The 19,766-nt window shown below is 36.6% G+C and overlaps 1 protein-coding gene across 1 annotated transcript; it reads left to right on the top strand.

Moving 5' to 3' along the window:
* Window positions 1-381: 381 nt before the first annotated feature.
* Window positions 382-16,164, top strand: LOC117829954 (dnaJ homolog subfamily C member 7-like). Its single transcript, XM_034707795.1, has 15 exons — window positions 382-792; window positions 2,142-2,250; window positions 9,166-9,254; window positions 9,430-9,554; window positions 9,659-9,772; window positions 9,909-9,983; window positions 11,025-11,143; window positions 11,257-11,410; window positions 12,008-12,172; window positions 12,319-12,410; window positions 12,492-12,565; window positions 12,652-12,798; window positions 12,896-13,051; window positions 14,584-14,658; window positions 14,769-16,164. The coding sequence occupies exons 1-15, from the start codon at window positions 687-689 to the stop codon at window positions 14,804-14,806; spliced, it is 1,638 nt and encodes a 545-aa protein (XP_034563686.1). The 5' UTR covers window positions 382-686; the 3' UTR covers window positions 14,807-16,164.
* Window positions 16,165-19,766: the final 3,602 nt, after the last annotated feature.

Here is a 19,766-nt window from a genome sequence, read left to right as displayed (position 1 = left end):
GAATAATGATACTGTCAGCTTAAAAATGTTCATTTTGTTGTGGTTTCCAAAGTCAGAAAAGCCGGAAGTTGCCAAAACATGATTCTATCCTCACATTAAGGAATAGAGATTGTTAAATCAATACAGGGATCGGATCAGTTCAGTATCGGTATCGGCAGATACCAAAGCCCAGGAATTGGCATCGGTATCGGGACCTAAAAAGTAGGATCGGTGCATCCCTAATATTTACCCAAAAGTATGACTATATTTATGGTGTCAGAAACTGTTGGATTGAGATCATCCACATAATAGAGAATATCAGAGATATTAATATGTGCTGAACTGGCACAAATCAGCATGTTACATACTCTGATGCTCTAGTGCCCTCTAGTGGTGATCTGAAAACAAGGCCAGGAGAGGATAATATTGTAGGTCACAGACAGAGGTTTGTGCAGTCTGCCCAACTTACATAAATCTAACAGACCAACATATCGGCTAAGGTTTTTTTTTATCATGTTTTTTAATATAACTGTAGTATAAAAAGACAAATGAAATCTAAATCTCTTTCTTATTGGTGGATTAGAGGAAGAGATTAACTGTAAATAAGACAGACATCATTCTTTCTTTTTTTTTTCTCTCCTGAAAAGGAGGTTAGGGTTTTGCAGCTCTTGATTCGGACGTTAGTTGAATGAAAAGCCGGCCACAGGATGCCCAGCTGTTTGTTTTTCAATGTTTTTGTATGTAAAAATATGGAAGCAGCAGTGATCCGAACACCACGGAGACACGCGGGCAAGTGGAGCTGCGGTCTAACAGGTGAGCCTTGATGTTAAATGACTAAATGCAGCTTATTGTCATGAGTAAAATGAAACATCCGGAGCAGCATTACTTTTCTGTTTTAAGTAGAATTTATTTGAAGATGGTAAAAAAAAAATTCGTTCTTTAGTGCATTCTCATGGTGTGTCTGTATCTGTCAGGTGCTTAGATAGATACAGCAAAAGCAGAGACTCTGGGAAAATAACCAAATAAATATTCAAATATCAGGCCAGACTGAGTATTTAGCAAATCCAGTGAAATGCAAGTGCAGAATGCAAATTTCGACCAAAGTAAATGCAAATTAGAGGAATAAAGGGGATAAAACAGGCAGATCTAGCAAGATAGTTAAAATGATGAATACCATGAGATGTAAATGAGAGATTCAAAATAATTTAAAGCCAAGAAAAAAGAAAATAGGACGACGACATCAAAATCACAGGAAGTATTAACAGATCAATGCATATTGAATAGTGAGACGATTTAAATATAATGAGGAAATAGATCTAAAGGCAATACAAGATGTTAATAATAGGACATCAGATGAGTACTTGGAACAGAAGGATGGATCCTAGAAGAGTAGTAAAACAACAAAAATGAGATTAAAGTTCATTTTAAAATGTGTGATTTAAAATGAAGTCGGTTTGAACTCTCCTGTTATGTTCGTTTCTCTGGAACAGCAATAATGTTACTGGGTCAATTTGACCCGGGGCATATTCAATTATCCAAAAGTGTCAAAACCCCCAAAAATCCAAAAACACATTTTTTAAATCAAATATTTAACTTCATTACTAACCATTTAAATCAAGATTTAGTCCATTGGTGTTCTTTAATTCTCACAGATCATGTTTCAATGAGGATAACTCACCCATTTTTCATTCAAATTAATGTTAAAACTTTTTTAATGTACATTGGAAAGCCCTAAATATAAATACATAGTTTTACATGACATTGATTTTTGTTCTTTTTATTCTACATTTTGAATTTTTTTTTTAATGAAGTGATGTTGATAAATTAACACGAGACACCTCTTCTGTTACATGCCTCCCAGCTGCATTATTGCCTAAAATAGACTTTAAATAGGGTCAATTTGACCCTCAACATAACAGGAGGGTGATGTCATTTTAAAGTAATCACTGGGAGCTCCATCTCCTCAGTCATAATCAATAACATGTGATTATAAGGTGTTTGTGTATACCACTGTAGTTTCAGGTGTACAGATACAGAATGTCAGAATATAAGGTAGAAAATTATATGATTTTCTACTTTTGATTCTTGTGTTGTCCTGTGTTGGTTGTCCTGTGTTGTCCCAGTTTTTCATGACCTGAAAAAAAATAAGCTTTTACTTCCAGGAAATGACGTCCGTTCGTGTTCGTCCTTTCCAGAAAAAATGGCAGCTGTTGACATCGACGTGCCGGTGGACATGGAGCCCCAAATCCGTAATTCGGAGGACCTCGAACGGTAAACGAACAACTCTTCACCGTGTTTTATCGAGCAGTGTTTCTTAAATTGAATTCACCGATGTTTCCCGACTGAATTGACCCGCTGCTTGGCTGACAAGGCTCGGACGCAATGAGGCTACCGACACGGGGACAAGCTAACCAGGCTAGCTTGTTATGGGGGCAGACGGCAGGAGCGTGTTCACTTTTTATGGATATCTTTATTTTTGTTGGTTGTTTTAGAAATGACAGACTCTCTTGTGTCGTCGTTTCAGATGTTGAATTGGACTGCGAACAATCCATATTCTAATAAGTTTCGTTTCGCCCCCAGCGGATCTTTCGTTTCTTGGAAATATATCCATTAGCATAAACTGACTTTTGTTGAGAACCATATGTATAATAAAAACACAGTTACATTTGAGACCCGCTGAATAATAACTCTAAATATGTACACAGATGCTTCAAACTCATTATACACCTTTACATTTACAGTTGTTGGCAGCTGGGTTTTCTATCCTTCGAGATGCTTCCATGCTAAGCAGCCTGATAGCATCGCTTAGCACGCTGCTCATACATTCATTATGTAACTTTACAAACTTAGAGACACATTTCAGCTTGTTTTTACAACCATATAATCATAAGATGAAGGGATATACGAGCAAACTTAAGGTTAAACTAAATTAATTAAGATGAATCCTAACTGTAAAACACTAAAGACTCCTGTGACTGATCACATACATGTGCAATACTTGATTTCCGGTGCAATACCCCATAATAACCATGTGCAATATGGTAATTTATCCCATAACATATTTTATTATTGTATTCATCTACTACATGTGCACTCTGGCTCAGGCTAAGTTAACTTATTTCATGTCTTAAAAGTACTTCTTACCTTTCTATTTACAGATAGTATTTTTATTTTTATTTAGAACTTTTGAATTTGTGCTTAGGTTTATATATTTATTGCCCTTACTGTTTTTGTTAAGAACAAGTGTTCCATTCACCACATCAAATTCCTTGTGTGTGAGGCTGCGAGCTCACTTGGCAATAAAGCTTTCTTGTCAAAGCTCAATTTACCTTCCGGGTTGATACAACCTCAGTGACATGAGGACTTTGCATGTTGTTGGTGTCCTGACATCATGTGGGACCAGACTTACATAAGGTGGCAGGATTTGGTTACGAATGTTTTTTATTAAGTTACATATTAGTGACTTACAAATGTATCGTTTGACAGCCATACAATTAACCCTCCTGTTATGTTCGTTTCTCTGGAACAGCAATAATGTTCCCTGGTCAATTTGACTCAGGGCATATTTAATTATCCAAAAGTGTCAGAACCCCAAAAAATCCCATTAAACATGTTTTAAATCTCATTATTAACTCCATTACTAACCATTAAATCAATATTTAGTGCAATAGTGTTCTTTAATTCTCACAGATCATGGTTCAATGAAGGTAACTCACTCGTTTTAAAACTTTTTAAATGAACATTGGAAAGCCCTAAATGCAGAAAAAACAGATGAGGTCAAGAGATAAGGAGAAAGTATGTGTGGTTTTGTGTGTGTGTGTGTGTGTGTGTGTGTGTGTGTGTGTGTGTGTGTGTGTGTGTGTGTGTGAACGGGGTGAAATATGTCACACAGTTGCAAAGAAACAATTAATATTTGACACTTCTGACTCCTTATAGCCTCCACTTACTAAAAGCCGGGTACCAATTGACCCACGAACAGTATCTGTGTAATGTAACAATACACTCAACCCACGATTCAATTCCCGATTTTTGGTTCGCGATACGATTCACTCACGATTCTCTAACAATTTTCCAGAAAACTGGATTGAACTCAAAATTTCAATTACTATTTTATTTCAATTCTAAGATGTGAACAGTTGCAATATATATTTTTTCTCTTATATTTCTTTGTGAACAAAGTATTCCTTTTTAATTTTTAAGGTGTGTTGTAACTCAATTAAAAACACTGTGCGCTTCTTTTCAGCACCTTGCAAAAAAACTAAAAACAACCGTACAAAATTACCTTGCTGGAAAATTTCAGAACAATTATAGAGAAATGGAAAGTGAAAGATTCCCAAATGAAAGTATTTAATATTAAAACAAATGAGGTAAATCTCTTTAAATAAATGTAAATTGATGTATATTTCAAGTATTTTCCTTGATTGATCTTTGGAAATGTTAACGATCAATTATCGTTTAATCATTTAAAAAACTTGGGCGTTCAAATGCGTTTGGAATTCAAAAAGAATGCCAAATGCGTTTTTTTCCCTGAGTAAAATTTTCCTTCACGACACAATGTGTCTATAACTGACGGTATTAAATGGCTACGGATCATATTGAGGTGTTCAAAATGTTAAACACGCTGAATATTAACGCGAGGAGCAGGCTTATAAATAATCTCCATGGACGCATGGTCATAGAGTGCAGACTTTAACCAGGTCATTGACATCATATGGGAAAAACGTCATTATTGTTTCTAAAACTTTATCTTTATTTTTTTTTTTATGGACATGTAACATTGAACAAGTGAGGAATAGGACATTACATTATAATCAGTAAAAATTAAAGTGAAACTCAAGTATAATAGAGAGGTACAGTACACAACAAAGGCACTCAGACAAACAGTGAAAATGTTAAGAGTCTTTGTGGTTATACCAATCCTATTTTTCCCATAATTTATCCCCCTCTCCTTCTGAAGGCAAACAGCAAAATTCATTTTTTTCCATACACCGAACAGTCAATAATGTTTTTTAAGTAGGTTAATGGTGGGAGGGTTCTTCTGAAGCCAGCCTCTTTTTATTGCTTTCTTACCTGCATCAATGGAAATCTTCAGAAAATATGTGTCCCTCTTTCCGAGGCCTTCAGGTATTTTCCCGAAGGTACAAAAAGATAAGAGAAGATTCAAATGCTATCTCTAAACTCTCTGAGATGAAGTGTTCCACACCTCTCCAGAAAGGCTGAAGAAATAGACAAGACCAAAAACATGTACAAAGTCAGCAGAATCTGTTCCACACTCCCTCCAACAGGAATATTGTGACACACTTGATTTGGATTTCTGATGAGGGGTAATAAAAAAACAAAGAACATTCTTCCAACAGTAATCTTGCCAAAAAACATGTGATTATTGTAAGAGGTTTGAGTTTTGAAGGGTTACATTTGTCCCATAAGTATACAATAAATGTAGTTATGTGTAGGTGGAGTTTGATATTCCATATATTTTTGTAATGCATCTGGAACTAAGAAGTGCCATGTGACTGTGACAAATACCACTCAGTGTAACACATAACCAAACATGCGATACGTAATGTTGCATGTTATGAAATAAGGGAATTAAAAAAATGTGAATTGAATGGAATGTTTTAGCTTCTGATGAGTGAGTTACCAGTGTTGAAAAAATGATCACCAACTTTGAATTGTGAGGGTTGATTACGCATCAGTTCATGCATGCTGAGTAGAGTTAAGCAGGGTATTATTAACTTTGGTGAATGAGCTCACTGAATGTGGAACTGAAGCAAGTAGTCACATTTAAAAGTTACCACACATAATCTATACACAAATCTGAAATTAAACTTTTGGAAAGATAGAGATAGAGATAGAGATAGACTTTATTTGTCCCCGTTGGGGGAAATTTCTTTTGTTACAGCAGCTTACAACACGGGACAGGGGAATACAACAATGTACTAACATAGTTAAAAAATATAATAACAGTAATAATAGCAATGACAAGGGTAAAATAAAACAAAATGAAAATAACATTAAATAAAATAAAATAGAATAAAATAAAATAAAGTAAAAATAAAATAAAATATGGCAACTTAAAATAAAATATGGCAACTAACTAACTAAAAAGTAGCTCCAACTGTCATATGTATGACACATACCTGCAACCAAATTGATTCATTTCCTCTCGTGAACTTAAAGCTAGGGTTGGTAGTCACGGACAACTAGCATGAATTTGAATGTAGCATTTCCTCAGGACCCTGTCTAACCCCCCCTCCCCTCCCCTCGGAGCTCCACCATATGATCCTGACTGATTCAAAACTGGTCCTCAGCACATCCTTTGTGTTTTGCACCACGTCAACTCATGTCTCACTCAGTGGTAAGAAAACACCAAAACATTATCATAGTGAAAGTTAAAAACACAAACAAACATGAAATGTACGCGCAGGAGGCGGGCAGAATGGCAGGGCGGGATTTGATTGGTTTCATAAATTGGACCCTAAAGGTGGAGATTGGTTGGTGTTTTCCCAGGTTTATTCCGGCTGTAGATGGAGGCTTTTTTTCACTCTTTTTTAAGAACACATTATGTATTGATTGCCATTGGGATATAAAGATAATTTTAACCAGTTTAAGAAAAAGTGTATCTAAATCTGACTACCAACCCCAGCTAAAGCTCCTGTTAGGAGTTTTTAGCTGTTTATGAAACAGCCTGAAATCAATACCGATGCCTCTTCATTCAGGATGGGTATGAATACTCGAGTACTCGGGTACTCGCCATTGACCCCATTATACATGTGTGACCATGTGCCTTTTGTTTTAACTGAATATACTAGGTAGGAAAATAATTAACAGGATATAAACGCATGACTTTTCCAGCCACGGCTTCAGTTTTAGTATACACCGAGCCAGATTTCAGCAAAAACAACAGTTTTACGGCAGCTACGGCAACTCTCTAGGAACATGTTATTCTACAGAAAGCAAAAGCACAACAAACATGAAGTTAATGTGCAGTGCAAGATATGTGGCGTTAAACTTACATACCATAGAAATACTAAGTTGATGCTTAACCACATGCACTCAAAGCTCAAGGAGAAAGCAGCGGAGACAGATAACAGGCAGTCTCGCATCACGTTTTTTGCTCGCCCTGTTAGCATACGTCATTGTGACGAAAACCAGAGCAGAGAAGAGTAGCCTGCTAATAACCAAAACTGACTTTTTAAAATTTATTTTTGTTATGGTTAAAAAATAATAATAATTGCGAGTACTCGAGTACTTCATGATACAAACAAGCAAACAAGAGCTTCAGCATAAGTGACTTTCTCTACACTGTTGGTTTTAACGTCTCAAACTGCTGGCAGGGGGTCGGCATCAGACCAAGTGAATATATAGAAGGCCGATAAGGCCTTTTTTCAAGTAACATGTCAAAGACTCTCAGTTTGATATGATGAAGAGAGCAGGATGAGATTTTCTTTTTTAAACAATACATGTATGAGACAAGATCAGCAAAGAATGCTTTGTCCACAGGGGGCGCCAACATCCACACAAACAGAAAGTTCCTCACAGGAGCTTTAACCTACACAAAACATCATTTGATTTCAATGCTAGCAGCCAGCTCTGAATCAGGACTAACTTGTTTTCGTTACGGCGACCTTATTCCACCAAGTGTTTACATAACTCAATGAATTAGAGGTGAACGTACTTATCAGTGAGGACATTATGACATGAATCAGGGGAAGATATCCGTGCTGCAGTCTGGCTGAAAAGAACACGTGATTTGTAGGAAAATATATATGATTGCATTTAGAATTTTTATGGCATCACACTAAGTAATGCTTGGTTCTGTCTGTGCATGTTTCCTTAAGCAAGCCCTTGTTTAAAGCAAGAGCATGTCATTTCTGATAATGAGATTCTCTGAACATTCATACAGTGGTTAACAGATGAAATGCTTTGTAGAGAATGCAGCGTCTGTGGCTGGTGAAGGCCTCGTCGTCACACTGTCAAGGAAAACAAGGATGGTTGTTGATCCTTCATTAGAGCTGTTACTATCAGCCGTGGGTGCTCCTCACAGACACAGTGTGATATTGTCAGTGTGATTTCTGTCAGTTCAGGTTGAATGTTGTGATACAGCCCGTTTTTATATCGACATCTGACTCCTGCAAGGGTAAACTTTGACAGATGCCCGGATTACAGTTCAATCAAAACTATATTATCCCCAGATGTTTGGCCTCACTTCCGCCTAAAGCTTAAAGTATATTTCTAAAGGCAGAGATGTGATCAGTGATGTCAAAGCTGGCATTTCCCACCGATGGGAAACACCATAGACATATAAAGAGTAGACGCCGCATACGGCCGCCATCTTGATTCGGTCATCCTACCCATGATCCTACCTGTAAACGTAAACTGAAGCAGCAGAGACTTCAAGATGCCAGAGCACTGTGCGGCAAAATACCTATCATACATCACATATATCACATATCAGAATATTCCATTACTGTTAAGCCCACTATGAATATTAAAATATGCCAAACCATGTGTCCTGTATCATACCTACATGTGTGATGTTTGCAAAAAAATAAAACCCTGCATGAAAATCAGTGATTGATTAAATGTGCTGACACTTAATTGCGCGTGCCAAACAGATTACACTGAGTGGAGCGGGTGACCGAACCAAGATGGCGGCCCCACGGCTCGTCAGTGCCAATAGGTAGTAGTGGTCGATGCACCGTCTACTCTTTATTATGTCTATGGGAAACACTCACCATGATGTCACCAGGGGTGTGGTCTGAATTGCAACATGTGTACATGCTTCAGCACACAGACATTTCCTCCTCCTTCCTTAGATGAACCACTCTTCATTTCACCTCATAACGCTCGGTGCTTTTTACAGGACTGCAGCAGGTGAATTTCACGGCTAAGTTTAGTACTGGACTGAGTGTACCCTGATCTGCTGTCCCACTTCCAGGTGTAACACGCCATGGGCGAGTCTTCACGCACTCTTGCCCCATTTATAGAATATTCTCTGTTTGACAGACGTATTCGTTATATTTAGTCTTCCTTGAGTTATCTTCCTAACAAGTTGATCATCTGTGAATCATTTCCTGTAGACTTTGACTCATGCAGAGGAATTTATGAATACCTAGACCTCCTGATTGTTTGTGAACTCCCTGTTCCAGCCTGACGTTGGTATCTTTCTCTCATTTTTTCCAGGCAAGCTGAAGGCTTCAAAGAGCAAGGAAATGCATTCTACAGCCAGAAGGATTACTCAGAGGCTTTCAACTACTACACTAAAGCCATTGGTGAGCTATTTGTTACCACTAAGCACCCCTTATTGCAGGAATTTAATGGTTACTTGGATGTTCACAGCTCCTATTGGCCAATCTTTGCTCAGAATCTATTGTTAAGAAAGAGCAGATCAGCAAAACAAACGTCTCAGTCTGCCTTTGTGACACGAACACATCTCTCTGTCTCTAGATGCATGCCCCAAAAATGCCAGTTATTACGGCAACAGGGCGGCCACCCTCATGATGCTCTACCGCTTCAGAGAGGCCTTGGAGGATTCCCAGCAGGCTGTGCGCCTTGACGACTGTTTCATGAAGGTCAGTTTGATCCAGTTTGGCACAAATCATTCCAGCTTGTTGTGTCAAAACAGCTAGCAGAACAAAAGAGTGATATTAAGGAGGGTGTTTTTGCTTTCCTTCAGGGTCATCTGCGAGAGGGAAAGTGCCACCTGTCTTTGGGCAATGCCATGGCAGCTAGTCGCTGCTTCCAGAAGGTTTTAGAGCTGGAGCCCAGCAACAGAGAGGCCCAGCAGGAGGTGGGAGTCACCTGAATGTTACACTGTTGTATTTATTGTATAAGAATGCAGATAATTTGATCTCATACATGGCACAGTCTTGGAGTCGAAGGCCTTTTCTTGAAAGGAGTGCTGATTGCTGATTTTTATGTTTCAGAATAAGAATGCGGCGACTCTGCTGGAGTTTGAACGGATGGGAGATTTTGGTTTTCAGAAGCGAGATTTTAGAAAGGTACTTCACTTGTTCTTTTTTTCTTATCTTTTTTTTTTTTTTTTTTTTTACCAGACTCACAAATCAGTTGTTTAAGTATTTCTTTGACTGGTTGTCTTAGTCATCACTGAAATGAGAAACATCTGAACAGACCGGGGACAGATGTAACATTTCACTCCTTGGATTTGAGATTAAGCCATGCATTTTCTGTTTGTGTTGCACAGGCATTTTCTAGGTCATTTATTAGCAGACACTTGAAGCTACTTTGTATAGCAGTTTGAACACACTGGGTTAAAAGAGCTCAAAGTTACAGACAGAAATGTCAAAAATGATACAACTGTCCCCGGTCTCCCCTACCATTGCATTTATGGCTCTGACTGTGTGCTAACCTCACTAAAATCAAGGATCTCATTGAACATGTCAGACAACGAGGGTGCATGCCCCTCATCTGGTTCAGAGAGGCGAGTCCTTTTTTTTGCGCTCTGTTCTCCTTGTCCTGCGCTGTGCGCTTCTCCGTCTCCAAGAGGGTTCTTCGCATCCATCGTGGCCTGGATCATTTCTCGTGCGCTCTACTTTATCACACATCCAAGTAATGATCTTTATAACGCGGATCAAGTACAGTCACGATGAAGTGCAGAGGATCCGAATAGATCTCAGTGAAACGTGTGCTGACAGACTCTAAGAGTGTACTTTTCATTGTTTTCACTCCGGGGTCTGTCTCAACCTCTTTGCTTAGAAGACTCTTTAGTGCTGCAATTAAAGGAAGAACGGATGCAGACATGTTGGCCCTTATCCAGACAAGCACGTACTGGTTGCAGTTTTTGCTTGCGTCATCACAACATTCTGTTTCGGCCGTGTTATCAAAAGTCTTTCGGTGGCCGAATTTTTAGTGCATCCCTAACCCGAACCTCAGTTTGTAACTACCACTAGACTTTAACACACATATGCAGAAACATCTTGGTCACCTGAAGTCATATTATGATGCATGATATTTAGGCTTTGAATGTCTCATCTTCTTCTGCAACTTTTTAAACCATGTATTTGGCTCTGGTCCTGATCCAGGTGGTGTTCTGTATGGATCGGGCCTTAGGTGTTGCTTCTGCTTGCCACCGCTTCAAAATCCTCAAGGCTGAGTGTCTGGCTCTGCTGGGGCGATATCCAGAAGCCCAGTCTGTAGCGAGGTAGGAATACCAGGCGTTTGGACTGATGCTCTATCGTCATTTATTTGTACATGATTTTGAATAGAACTGGTCGGTCTTCACAGAAGATCATTTAAAAATACCTTTCATTCCAGTGACATCCTGCGACTGGATTCCACTAATGCAGACGCCCTCTACGTCCGAGGCTTGTGTCTGTATTACGAGGACTGCATTGATAAAGCTGTGCAGTTCTTTGTCCAGGCTCTACGCATGGCACCTGACCACGAAAAGGCCCGGCTAGCCTGCAGGGTAACTCACATTATTATTCTTCAAACACTAACTATTTTCAATCTCACATTGGATGAATGAAAATTAAAAAAAAAACACATGAACCAAAATGTCCACTAGAGCTTGTTATCAGATATGATGCTCTCATTTTTTAATGCAATTACAAGAACTGTAAGCTCAAAGTTAAAACAACCGAGGTCTGTAGGTAGCAGAGGGAGTTTCTACTATTTTAGAACAGGAAGGTTGCCCAAGAACACGCACAGACGCAACAAATATCTGGCTATCTTCTTATCAAACACAACAGCTTGTGATAGCAGAGGCAGGGAAGAAGACTGTTAGCATGCAAAAAGTGATTGTAAACTATGTCCAGTTGAAATGTATACAAAAACATAAACACAGTTGTCTTGTTAAGAATGTAAATAAACACAAAACCTTTGTTAATTAATTGGATAACTGTTAGATTTTGATCCATAGACTTAAAAAAAATGTCTTTTTCTAGAGTCAGGAAGCTAAATACAGCTTTTAAGACTTACTGAAGTATTGAGAATTCCTCTGATTCCACCGTGTCATTGTAAATATTTCAATATGACCATGAGGACGTGTTCTCTTTGAATTTAGAATGCCAAAGCATTGAAGGCCAAGAAGGAGGAGGGCAACCAAGCCTTCAAGATCAACAACTTCGAAGCTGCATATCAGCTGTACACGGAGGCCCTGACGATAGACCCCAACAACATCAAGACCAACGCTAAACTGTACTGCAACAGAGCCACAGCAGGAGGAAAGGTAGAGAAAGAGATGGAACAAAGAAGTAATGCTTTTGGTGTCACACATCTTCATAGATGACTCTCTTGTGATTTGTTCTGAACAGCATCCTTGCAGACTGCTGAAGCTGTTATAAGTCACTGTAATTAATTCTTCCTCATCCACAGCTGAATAAAGTCAATCAAGCGATAGAAGACTGCAGCAGCGCGATCAAACTAGATGACACTTACATCAAGGCCTACTTAAGAAGAGCTCAATGGTATGCTGTGCAGTCAACACGAGTACTCTTATCCTGTTGTTGAGCGTGATGCAGCTTTTAATGACTTTGATGAACCCACAGTTACATGAACACGGAGCAGTATGAAGAGGCAGTGCGTGACTATGAAAAGGTTTACCAGACAGAAAAAACTTCAGGTATGCGCCCATCTTCTTACGCATTTGCATTCTTCACCACATATGCAATGTGGTGTGTTTTTCAGCTCAGTTTTTCTCTTCTTTAGATCACAAACACCTGCTAAAGACGGCACAGCTGGAGCTGAAGAAGAGCAAGAGGAAAGATTACTATAAGGTGCTCGGGATCGGAAAGAACGCCACCGACGACGAGATCAAAAAAGCGTACCGCAAACGGGCTCTCATGCACCACCCAGGTGAGAAGCATTCCTGGTTTTTAAAACAGACATGCAGGATATCACTGTTTTGGCTCCCTGTCTAAATCCCAGTTTTTTTTTTATCTTTGGCCTGCAGATCGTCACAGCGCAGCGACTACTGAGGTGCAGAAGGAGGAGGAGAAGAAATTTAAGGAGGTTGGAGAGGCGTTCACTGTGCTGTCTGACCCGAAGAAGAAGGTCCGCTATGACAACGGACACGACCTTGATGATGATGGCAGCTTTGATGGTAGAGGTAAGAGAGGTTTCACATCAGCTTTTCACACAAAGGAATATGCTCCAAAAAGTGGTGACATACTCTTTTCTACTACCAGCTTCATTGATGGTTTATACACCTTTTTTTAGGAGGAAATGCACTGGTGTCACAGTGAATTAGGAACCCCTGCCAATTGACTTCCACTTATTTATTTCCAACTTTTGCACAGTTTCAATATACTGTAACATAAATATTACCCTCTCCATTATTATTAGTTTCTTTCCCTCCTTCCCTCTTTCAGTAGTGTAACGTATTATGTTCAGTATGTTCCATAGCCTGTGTTTTGTCTAAAATTCAACAAAAATATTCAAATATATGTAACAGTGAAATCAATGACAGCTGCCTCACAGTCCAAGCTTTTAAAGACTCTTGAACAGAACTGAACCTCACTCTTGTTACCTGTCCAAATGTCAGCTGTGAAAACAGGCTTTTGTGACAGCATGAGCTTCACATGTCCACATGCCAGCAATGAGATTTCATGCCACTAGGGGGCACCACAAGTTAACACGTTTTCCTGAAGCACTCAACATAATCCAAGCAACTTCTTCCTGAAATGATGCTCTTATGTGAAGGGCCATAAAGTGTTCACCGGTGTGTTATAAATAAAAATATGAGTCTGCTTATTGCTGCTGGTTTTGGAATATTTTAAAAGAGACACTTTTCTTCACTCAATATACTAAATTATATCTAGAAACAATAAGATGCATTCAAAGTTTACTTCAAATGATTCAAAGATTATGTATACAATTACATTAACCCTCCTGTTATGTTAGTTTCTCAGGGATAGCAATGATGTTTCTGGGTCAATTTGACCGGGGGCATGTTTAATTATCCAAAAGTGTCAGAACCCCAAAAAATCACAATACATTTTTTTTAATCTTATTTTTAACTCTATTACTAATCATTTAAATCAATATTAGTGCAATAGTGTTCTTTAATTCTCTCAGATCATGGTTCAATGAGGATAACTCACTCGCTTTTAATGAAAATTCTTGTTAAAACTTTTTTAATGTACATTGGAAAGATCTCTTCTGTCACATGCTGCCCAGTTTTTTAGGCTGTTTTTAGCTGGTTTGGAAGGCATATATTGCCTAAAATGTTAAATGAACCATTTTGATTTTATATGTTGATTTCACCTATTAAGCCAAGCAAAAACGTTTCATACCGAAAAAAAACTTTCAACTTTTTATTTTTTTATTTTTTAACTTTAAAAAGGGTCAATTTGACTTACAACATAACAGGAGGGTTAACTGCTTCATGATTTGAATTTCATCCTCTGTAAAAAGACAATCAAATTAACATTTTCAAATGCCTGTTCCAAGATACATAGTTTCTCTTAAGTACTGAGCACTGTGCTGCTGACATCAGTTAAAACCCAGTCACTGCCTGTATTTACAATTGCCAAAAACATGTTGTCTTAATACTGTAGCAGCTCCTTCTGTAATATTTATATATCTATATATCTCATATGGCTCATTTTAATATATTTCTGCCTTTGCCTCTCTCTTTAGACTTTGACGCAAACAACATCTTCAGGGCTTTCTTTGGTGGTCATGGGGGAGGATTTAATTTTGATTCTAGTCCAGGTATGTTGTTATTACTAGTTAAGACTTTCTTCAATTTATTGAAGCATGAATCAAGATCAAGCATTGAGAATTAATCTTACTTACTGTCTTCTGTTCTTCTTTTTTTTAAGACTCTGGACCTGGAAATTTCTTTTTCCAGTTTGGCTAAAGCAAAGGACCCCGCAGTGGACAAAATCAAGCTGGACCCACAGTCACCTCCTGATGCTCAAACTCCCGAGTGTCTCACTAAAATCCCCCCTACCTCTTCTTTCAGAGGTGTTTGATTACTGCATTCACTCCTAAATTTACTCCACACATTGATGCTAACAAAACACTTGGATGATGTGCGTAGGTTTCAGTCCTGAGCTAACATGATAAGTACGAAGTTCATATGGAATGTTTTGTAAGATCAGCTAATAAGAACATGCCCCTTCTGCCAAAATGAAAATGAAAGGAAACCCAGTCTTGTAAAACTGTCTCAACAGTCGTTCAGGAGATCAGTGGTTTTAAATGTAAGCATCATGGGTTGATTCATTTTAGAAGACCTAATGTGGTCTAAATATTTAAGGTTTTCCTTGGATAGCATGTAAAGAGCAAGAGTCAATGTACTGTGGAATTTAACGTCAAAAACCGACCTCAGGACAGTCTGTTTAGGACAACTCCAGCCACTTACGAGTGTTTGTCCAGGTTTCATTGGCTCACTTGCCAAATTGACTTGCAGGGTTTTTTTGTTTCTTCACCGTTTGTCCGTGCTGCATTGTAAATTTGACTCGAATGTAAATCATTTTGTGTCCATAAATCTTTCTTTTCCCGTTCTCCCTTGGTTTATTTATATTTATTGTACTGTATATTGTGTATTATATACAGCAGAATGCCAGTGTTCATTGTCTTCCTCTCTTTTTTTTTTGTTGTTAGACTCCTATGTTAATCTTTTCACAACTTCCTTTTTGCTCTCAATTTGTGAAAGTCTTTTTTTCTAAAAAACAAAACAAAAAAAAAAGAAGCCAAAATCAGCTTTCATACACCTGCAGATGTTTCTTTTCTTAAAAGCACAGACCACACATCTGTCCTACTGACCCACTCAAATTCAAATGGTGCCTTACCAGAACGAGAAGATCAAACTTAACCTTCAAAAGCTTCAGAGAAAGCAGCATCCGATTTTCAAAAGGCAGCAGTAACACAAGTATGGCAAGTTTTTTTAATTTTCTACATAGGACAACTTTTTTTCAGATCTGGCCAGTTTGTAAAATTCAATTTAAATCCTACATTCTCCCTAAACATGAAAAACTTGTTTTTTTATGTCATAGATCACACCAAATCTTTCTCCACCTATACCCGTCATGCATGTTCTGTAAGTACAGCCCTTCCCCTACCTGTTCCACCTGTTTTAAAGGGGCACTAAGAGTAGGTTGGAAGCTTCTGTTGTTAATTGTTCTTTCACTGATCTGTGTATTATTTTTACAACGTGTCAGTGTTAACAAGACATGCTTTCTTAATGCAACAATAAAGGCTCATCTTTTACTGTAATGCTGAACTTCTTTTTTTGAACCTTTTAATTGTTGAGTAAATAAGAAGGGTTTCTATCACAACATACCACACTTCAGCACACTTGGAGTATTTCCATCGTATGCCTCCTTTAACATATATTCCAGGAAACCTGAGAGGAAGACCTTTTTTTTTTTTCATTTAAGAACACAAGTTTACACATTAAGGTTTTATTTGCAAACTTTACAATGCAGATTTCCCAATTCAAACTACAAAACAGTATGCTGTAAAGTAAGAATCATGATTGAGTTACAGTTGTGCTCATACGTTTACATACCCTGGCAGAATTTGTGATTTTTTTTGGCCATTTTTCAGAGAATATGAATGATAAGAGAAAAACTTTTTTTTCACTCATGGTTAGTGGTTGGGTGAAGCAAAATTTTTAGCAAACAAATATGTTTACTTTTTTTGTATCATAAAGACAATAAAAACTACCCAAGAAACCACTAATTCTGCCAGGGTATGTAAACGCATGAGCACAACTGTATGTCTGGACCAGACAATATCATACAATACACTAGGGGAGAATATTTCATCATTCTTCCCTGTCAGGATTCTTGGTGAAGCAATGTAAAAAAAACTACAACGTGAGAATGTGCCTTATTCCTATACCATTGTTGAGACATGGACACTTGAATTTTTCAGTTTATAGTGAATAAGGACTTTTTTTTTTAACTTAATTGAGAACATTCACTCCTTTTGATTTATTCAACACAAAAAAATAATAAATAAAAGAGAGTCTCAACTCAACTCAACTTTATTTATATAGCACCTTTCACAAATGAAAACATGCAGCCCAAAGTGCTTCAAAGAATAACAGAGAGACAGAAAACAACAGCAATGGTAAAATTATAAAAAGCATGATTATAAATAAAATACTTAAAAATAAAATAAAATCAATACAGCTAAATTAATAAAATAATTAATAGCAGAAAGAAAAGTTAAAAATAAGGTAGCGTTAACAAGATCAGATGAATACAAGAAATAAATAGATAAATAAATGTTAAAGCAATGATTAAAATAATAATGATTAAAATAATAATCAAAATATTTAAAATAATAATGATTAAAATAATAATTAAAATATTTAAAATAATAATGAAGTCCAGGGCTAAAAATATATTACTCAAAATTAAAAGCTAGATAAAAAAACGTGTTGAGGTTAGTGTTGTAATGAAACAACAAATACAGCCCAACCCACTATTGTGTCTATTGGAATGTGTCCCCGAATCATTAAGAATACATAAGAACACTGTTCATTTTTTGCTTATGCTGGGCCGAAAGGCTGTAATGACCAAATGGGTAGGGAATGAACCTCCTTCAATTCATCTGTGGAAATCATTGATATCAGAATATATCTCTCTGGGAAAATTAAGATTTTGTATTAAAGGTCAGATGGACGTTTTTACAGCAAAGTTTGCCAAGCTGTTGGAGTATCTGGGAACTAACGAGGCAATTGCCTGAAATGCTAGACCTAATAAAGAATTTTTTGGATCATTGCTGCGGATGTATTTTGGATTTGGATTTGCTGCATATTTCAAACAACCTGTATATGTACTGTGCTGGACTGTTAATATTTTGAAAATGTTCACTAAAAAGAATGTAAAAAAAAAAAAAAAAGCTAAATTAAAAAGGTAAGTCTTAACTTTATTTTGAAAAACACTCTGTATTCCCTTAACTGTTGGTTGAGTGAAATGGTTTCCTGTTTGTACCTGGAGGAGATACGAACTCTTTCAAACTCACACACTAAGTTTGGGAAAATTTGGGTCCCTTTATTGAATATATTAAAAGTAAAAAAAAACTGCTACCTGATTAATTTTGGCATTGTTTGAACTGCACTGGTGGCAGGTTGTTACGCCTTAGACTGAACACATGGACTCTGTAGCTGGATCTATAATTTTTTACCCTTGGACATTTTTACTCAGTGGAGTGTCATCAATTATTCATTTCCTTATTTTGGTCTGACACTGATTTAATATCCCACCTTACGGTTTAATGGCAGTGTGGGCATGTATGTATGTATATTTTCTTTGTTTTGTCTGTTTGTTTTTTGTTTTTTTTCTCTTGTTTGCTCTTCTTTTTTTTTTTGTCTTTTTGATAGCTTTCCATTCCAATGATTTGCGTGCCTATTTCTTTCTTTCCTTTTTATTACAGTTTGTCTGTCTGTTTCCTTGTCTTGTTATATAGTTTATTTTATTTTATTTTATTTTAGTTTGGTTCAGTTTAGTTTAGTTTAGTTTAGTTTAGTTTAGTTTAGTGTAGTGTAGTGTAGTGTAGTGTAGTGTAGTGTAGTGTAGTTTAGTTTAGTTTGGTTTAGTTTAGTTTAGTTTAGTTTAGTTTAGTTTAGTGTAGTTTAGTTTAGTTTAGTTTAGTGTAGTTTAGTTTAGTTATTATTCATCGTGTCATGCACCGAAAAGGTGCCCAGCCCATATGGACTTACAAGACACTACAAAAAACAGAACAACATTGGAGCAACAACATAAAAAGAAAAAGAAAAAGAAAAAGAAGAGAGCACATGTCCAGCAATAACCTAAAGTAATTAAAAAGCATAGTGGTACACTTCAGACATTTGACAGTGACAACAACTAAATCAGACATAAAGTGTGCACACAATACAAACTGAGCAAACTGGAACACTTTGTGTGTAAACAGGTACTGAAGTCTGTCTTCATCAGACATGGAAAACAAATCAGGACAGTTTTCTGATATTTTGTTTATAAGGAGGCACTTCTTATATAACAAAAAACTGAAAATAAAGTTTTTGTGTGTATGTGTATGTATGTGGATGTGTATGTCTACGTATATAAGTGTGTATATATATATTTATATTTATTTTATTCTTTTGGGTTACTTGTATATGAATTTATGTATTTTCAAATTTGAGTTTTGATTATCTTTATATAACCTTCTTTTCTATTTTATTTTCAAATGATTGTTATTATTGTCTTTTTCTTTCTTTTTCTTTTCTATTTATTTTATATTTCTATATAATTTTACTTTCGAATTTTGTATGGGTGGAGGGTCACAAAATGTAAAAAAAATTGTTGTGTCAAAAAGGTACGAAAAGGTGTCAAAAAGGTTATAATAATATAATAATAATATATATATATATAATATAATAAGTATAATAATATTATTCATATTACATACCCATATTTATTTTTATTTATTGCTTAATCTGTCATTACCAACCATAATCACACCATGTCAACTTGTCACTACTGAAAAAATTTTAATACTGCCTGTAATTCTATTTAATTTAAATTCCATTGTAACATTATATATATATTTTTTTATTTTTTACTTATTTTATTTTATTTTATTTTATTTTTACTTATTAAAACTTCTTTCTTGATTGTACTTATGTCTAGGTTGCTGTAACAACTGAATTTCCCCCCGGGGATCAATAAAGTAATATCTTATCTTATCTTAAAAAAAAATTAGAAAAGATAAAATAAAGTTCTTTAAAAAAAAAAAAAAAAAGTATCTCATTGGGAATATTCCTGGTAAAATAAAGGTAAAATAAAAATGTACAGATATAATACAAAAATATATATTCTTGTAATGACAGGAAAGGAATATTA

The sequence above is a fragment of the Notolabrus celidotus genome, chromosome 18, assembly GCF_009762535.1.
Source record: "Notolabrus celidotus isolate fNotCel1 chromosome 18, fNotCel1.pri, whole genome shotgun sequence".
Classification (NCBI taxonomy): Eukaryota; Metazoa; Chordata; class Actinopteri; order Labriformes; family Labridae; genus Notolabrus; species Notolabrus celidotus.
The sequence above is the reverse complement of the archived record's forward strand: the minus strand, read 5'-3'. Positions and strand labels throughout refer to the sequence as shown.

Excerpts from the sequence above, each read along its gene's own strand:
- LOC117829954 (XM_034707795.1), top strand. The coding sequence starts at position 687 with ATGCCCAGCTGTTTGTTTTTCAATGTTTTTGTATGTAAAAATATGGAA. Across the intron at positions 9,255-9,429 it reads CTACTACACTAAAGCCATTG|ATGCATGCCCCAAAAATGCC; the intron begins GTGAGCTATTTG and ends CTCTGTCTCTAG. Across the intron at positions 13,052-14,583 it reads TGGCAGCTTTGATGGTAGAG|ACTTTGACGCAAACAACATC; the intron begins GTAAGAGAGGTT and ends CTCTCTCTTTAG.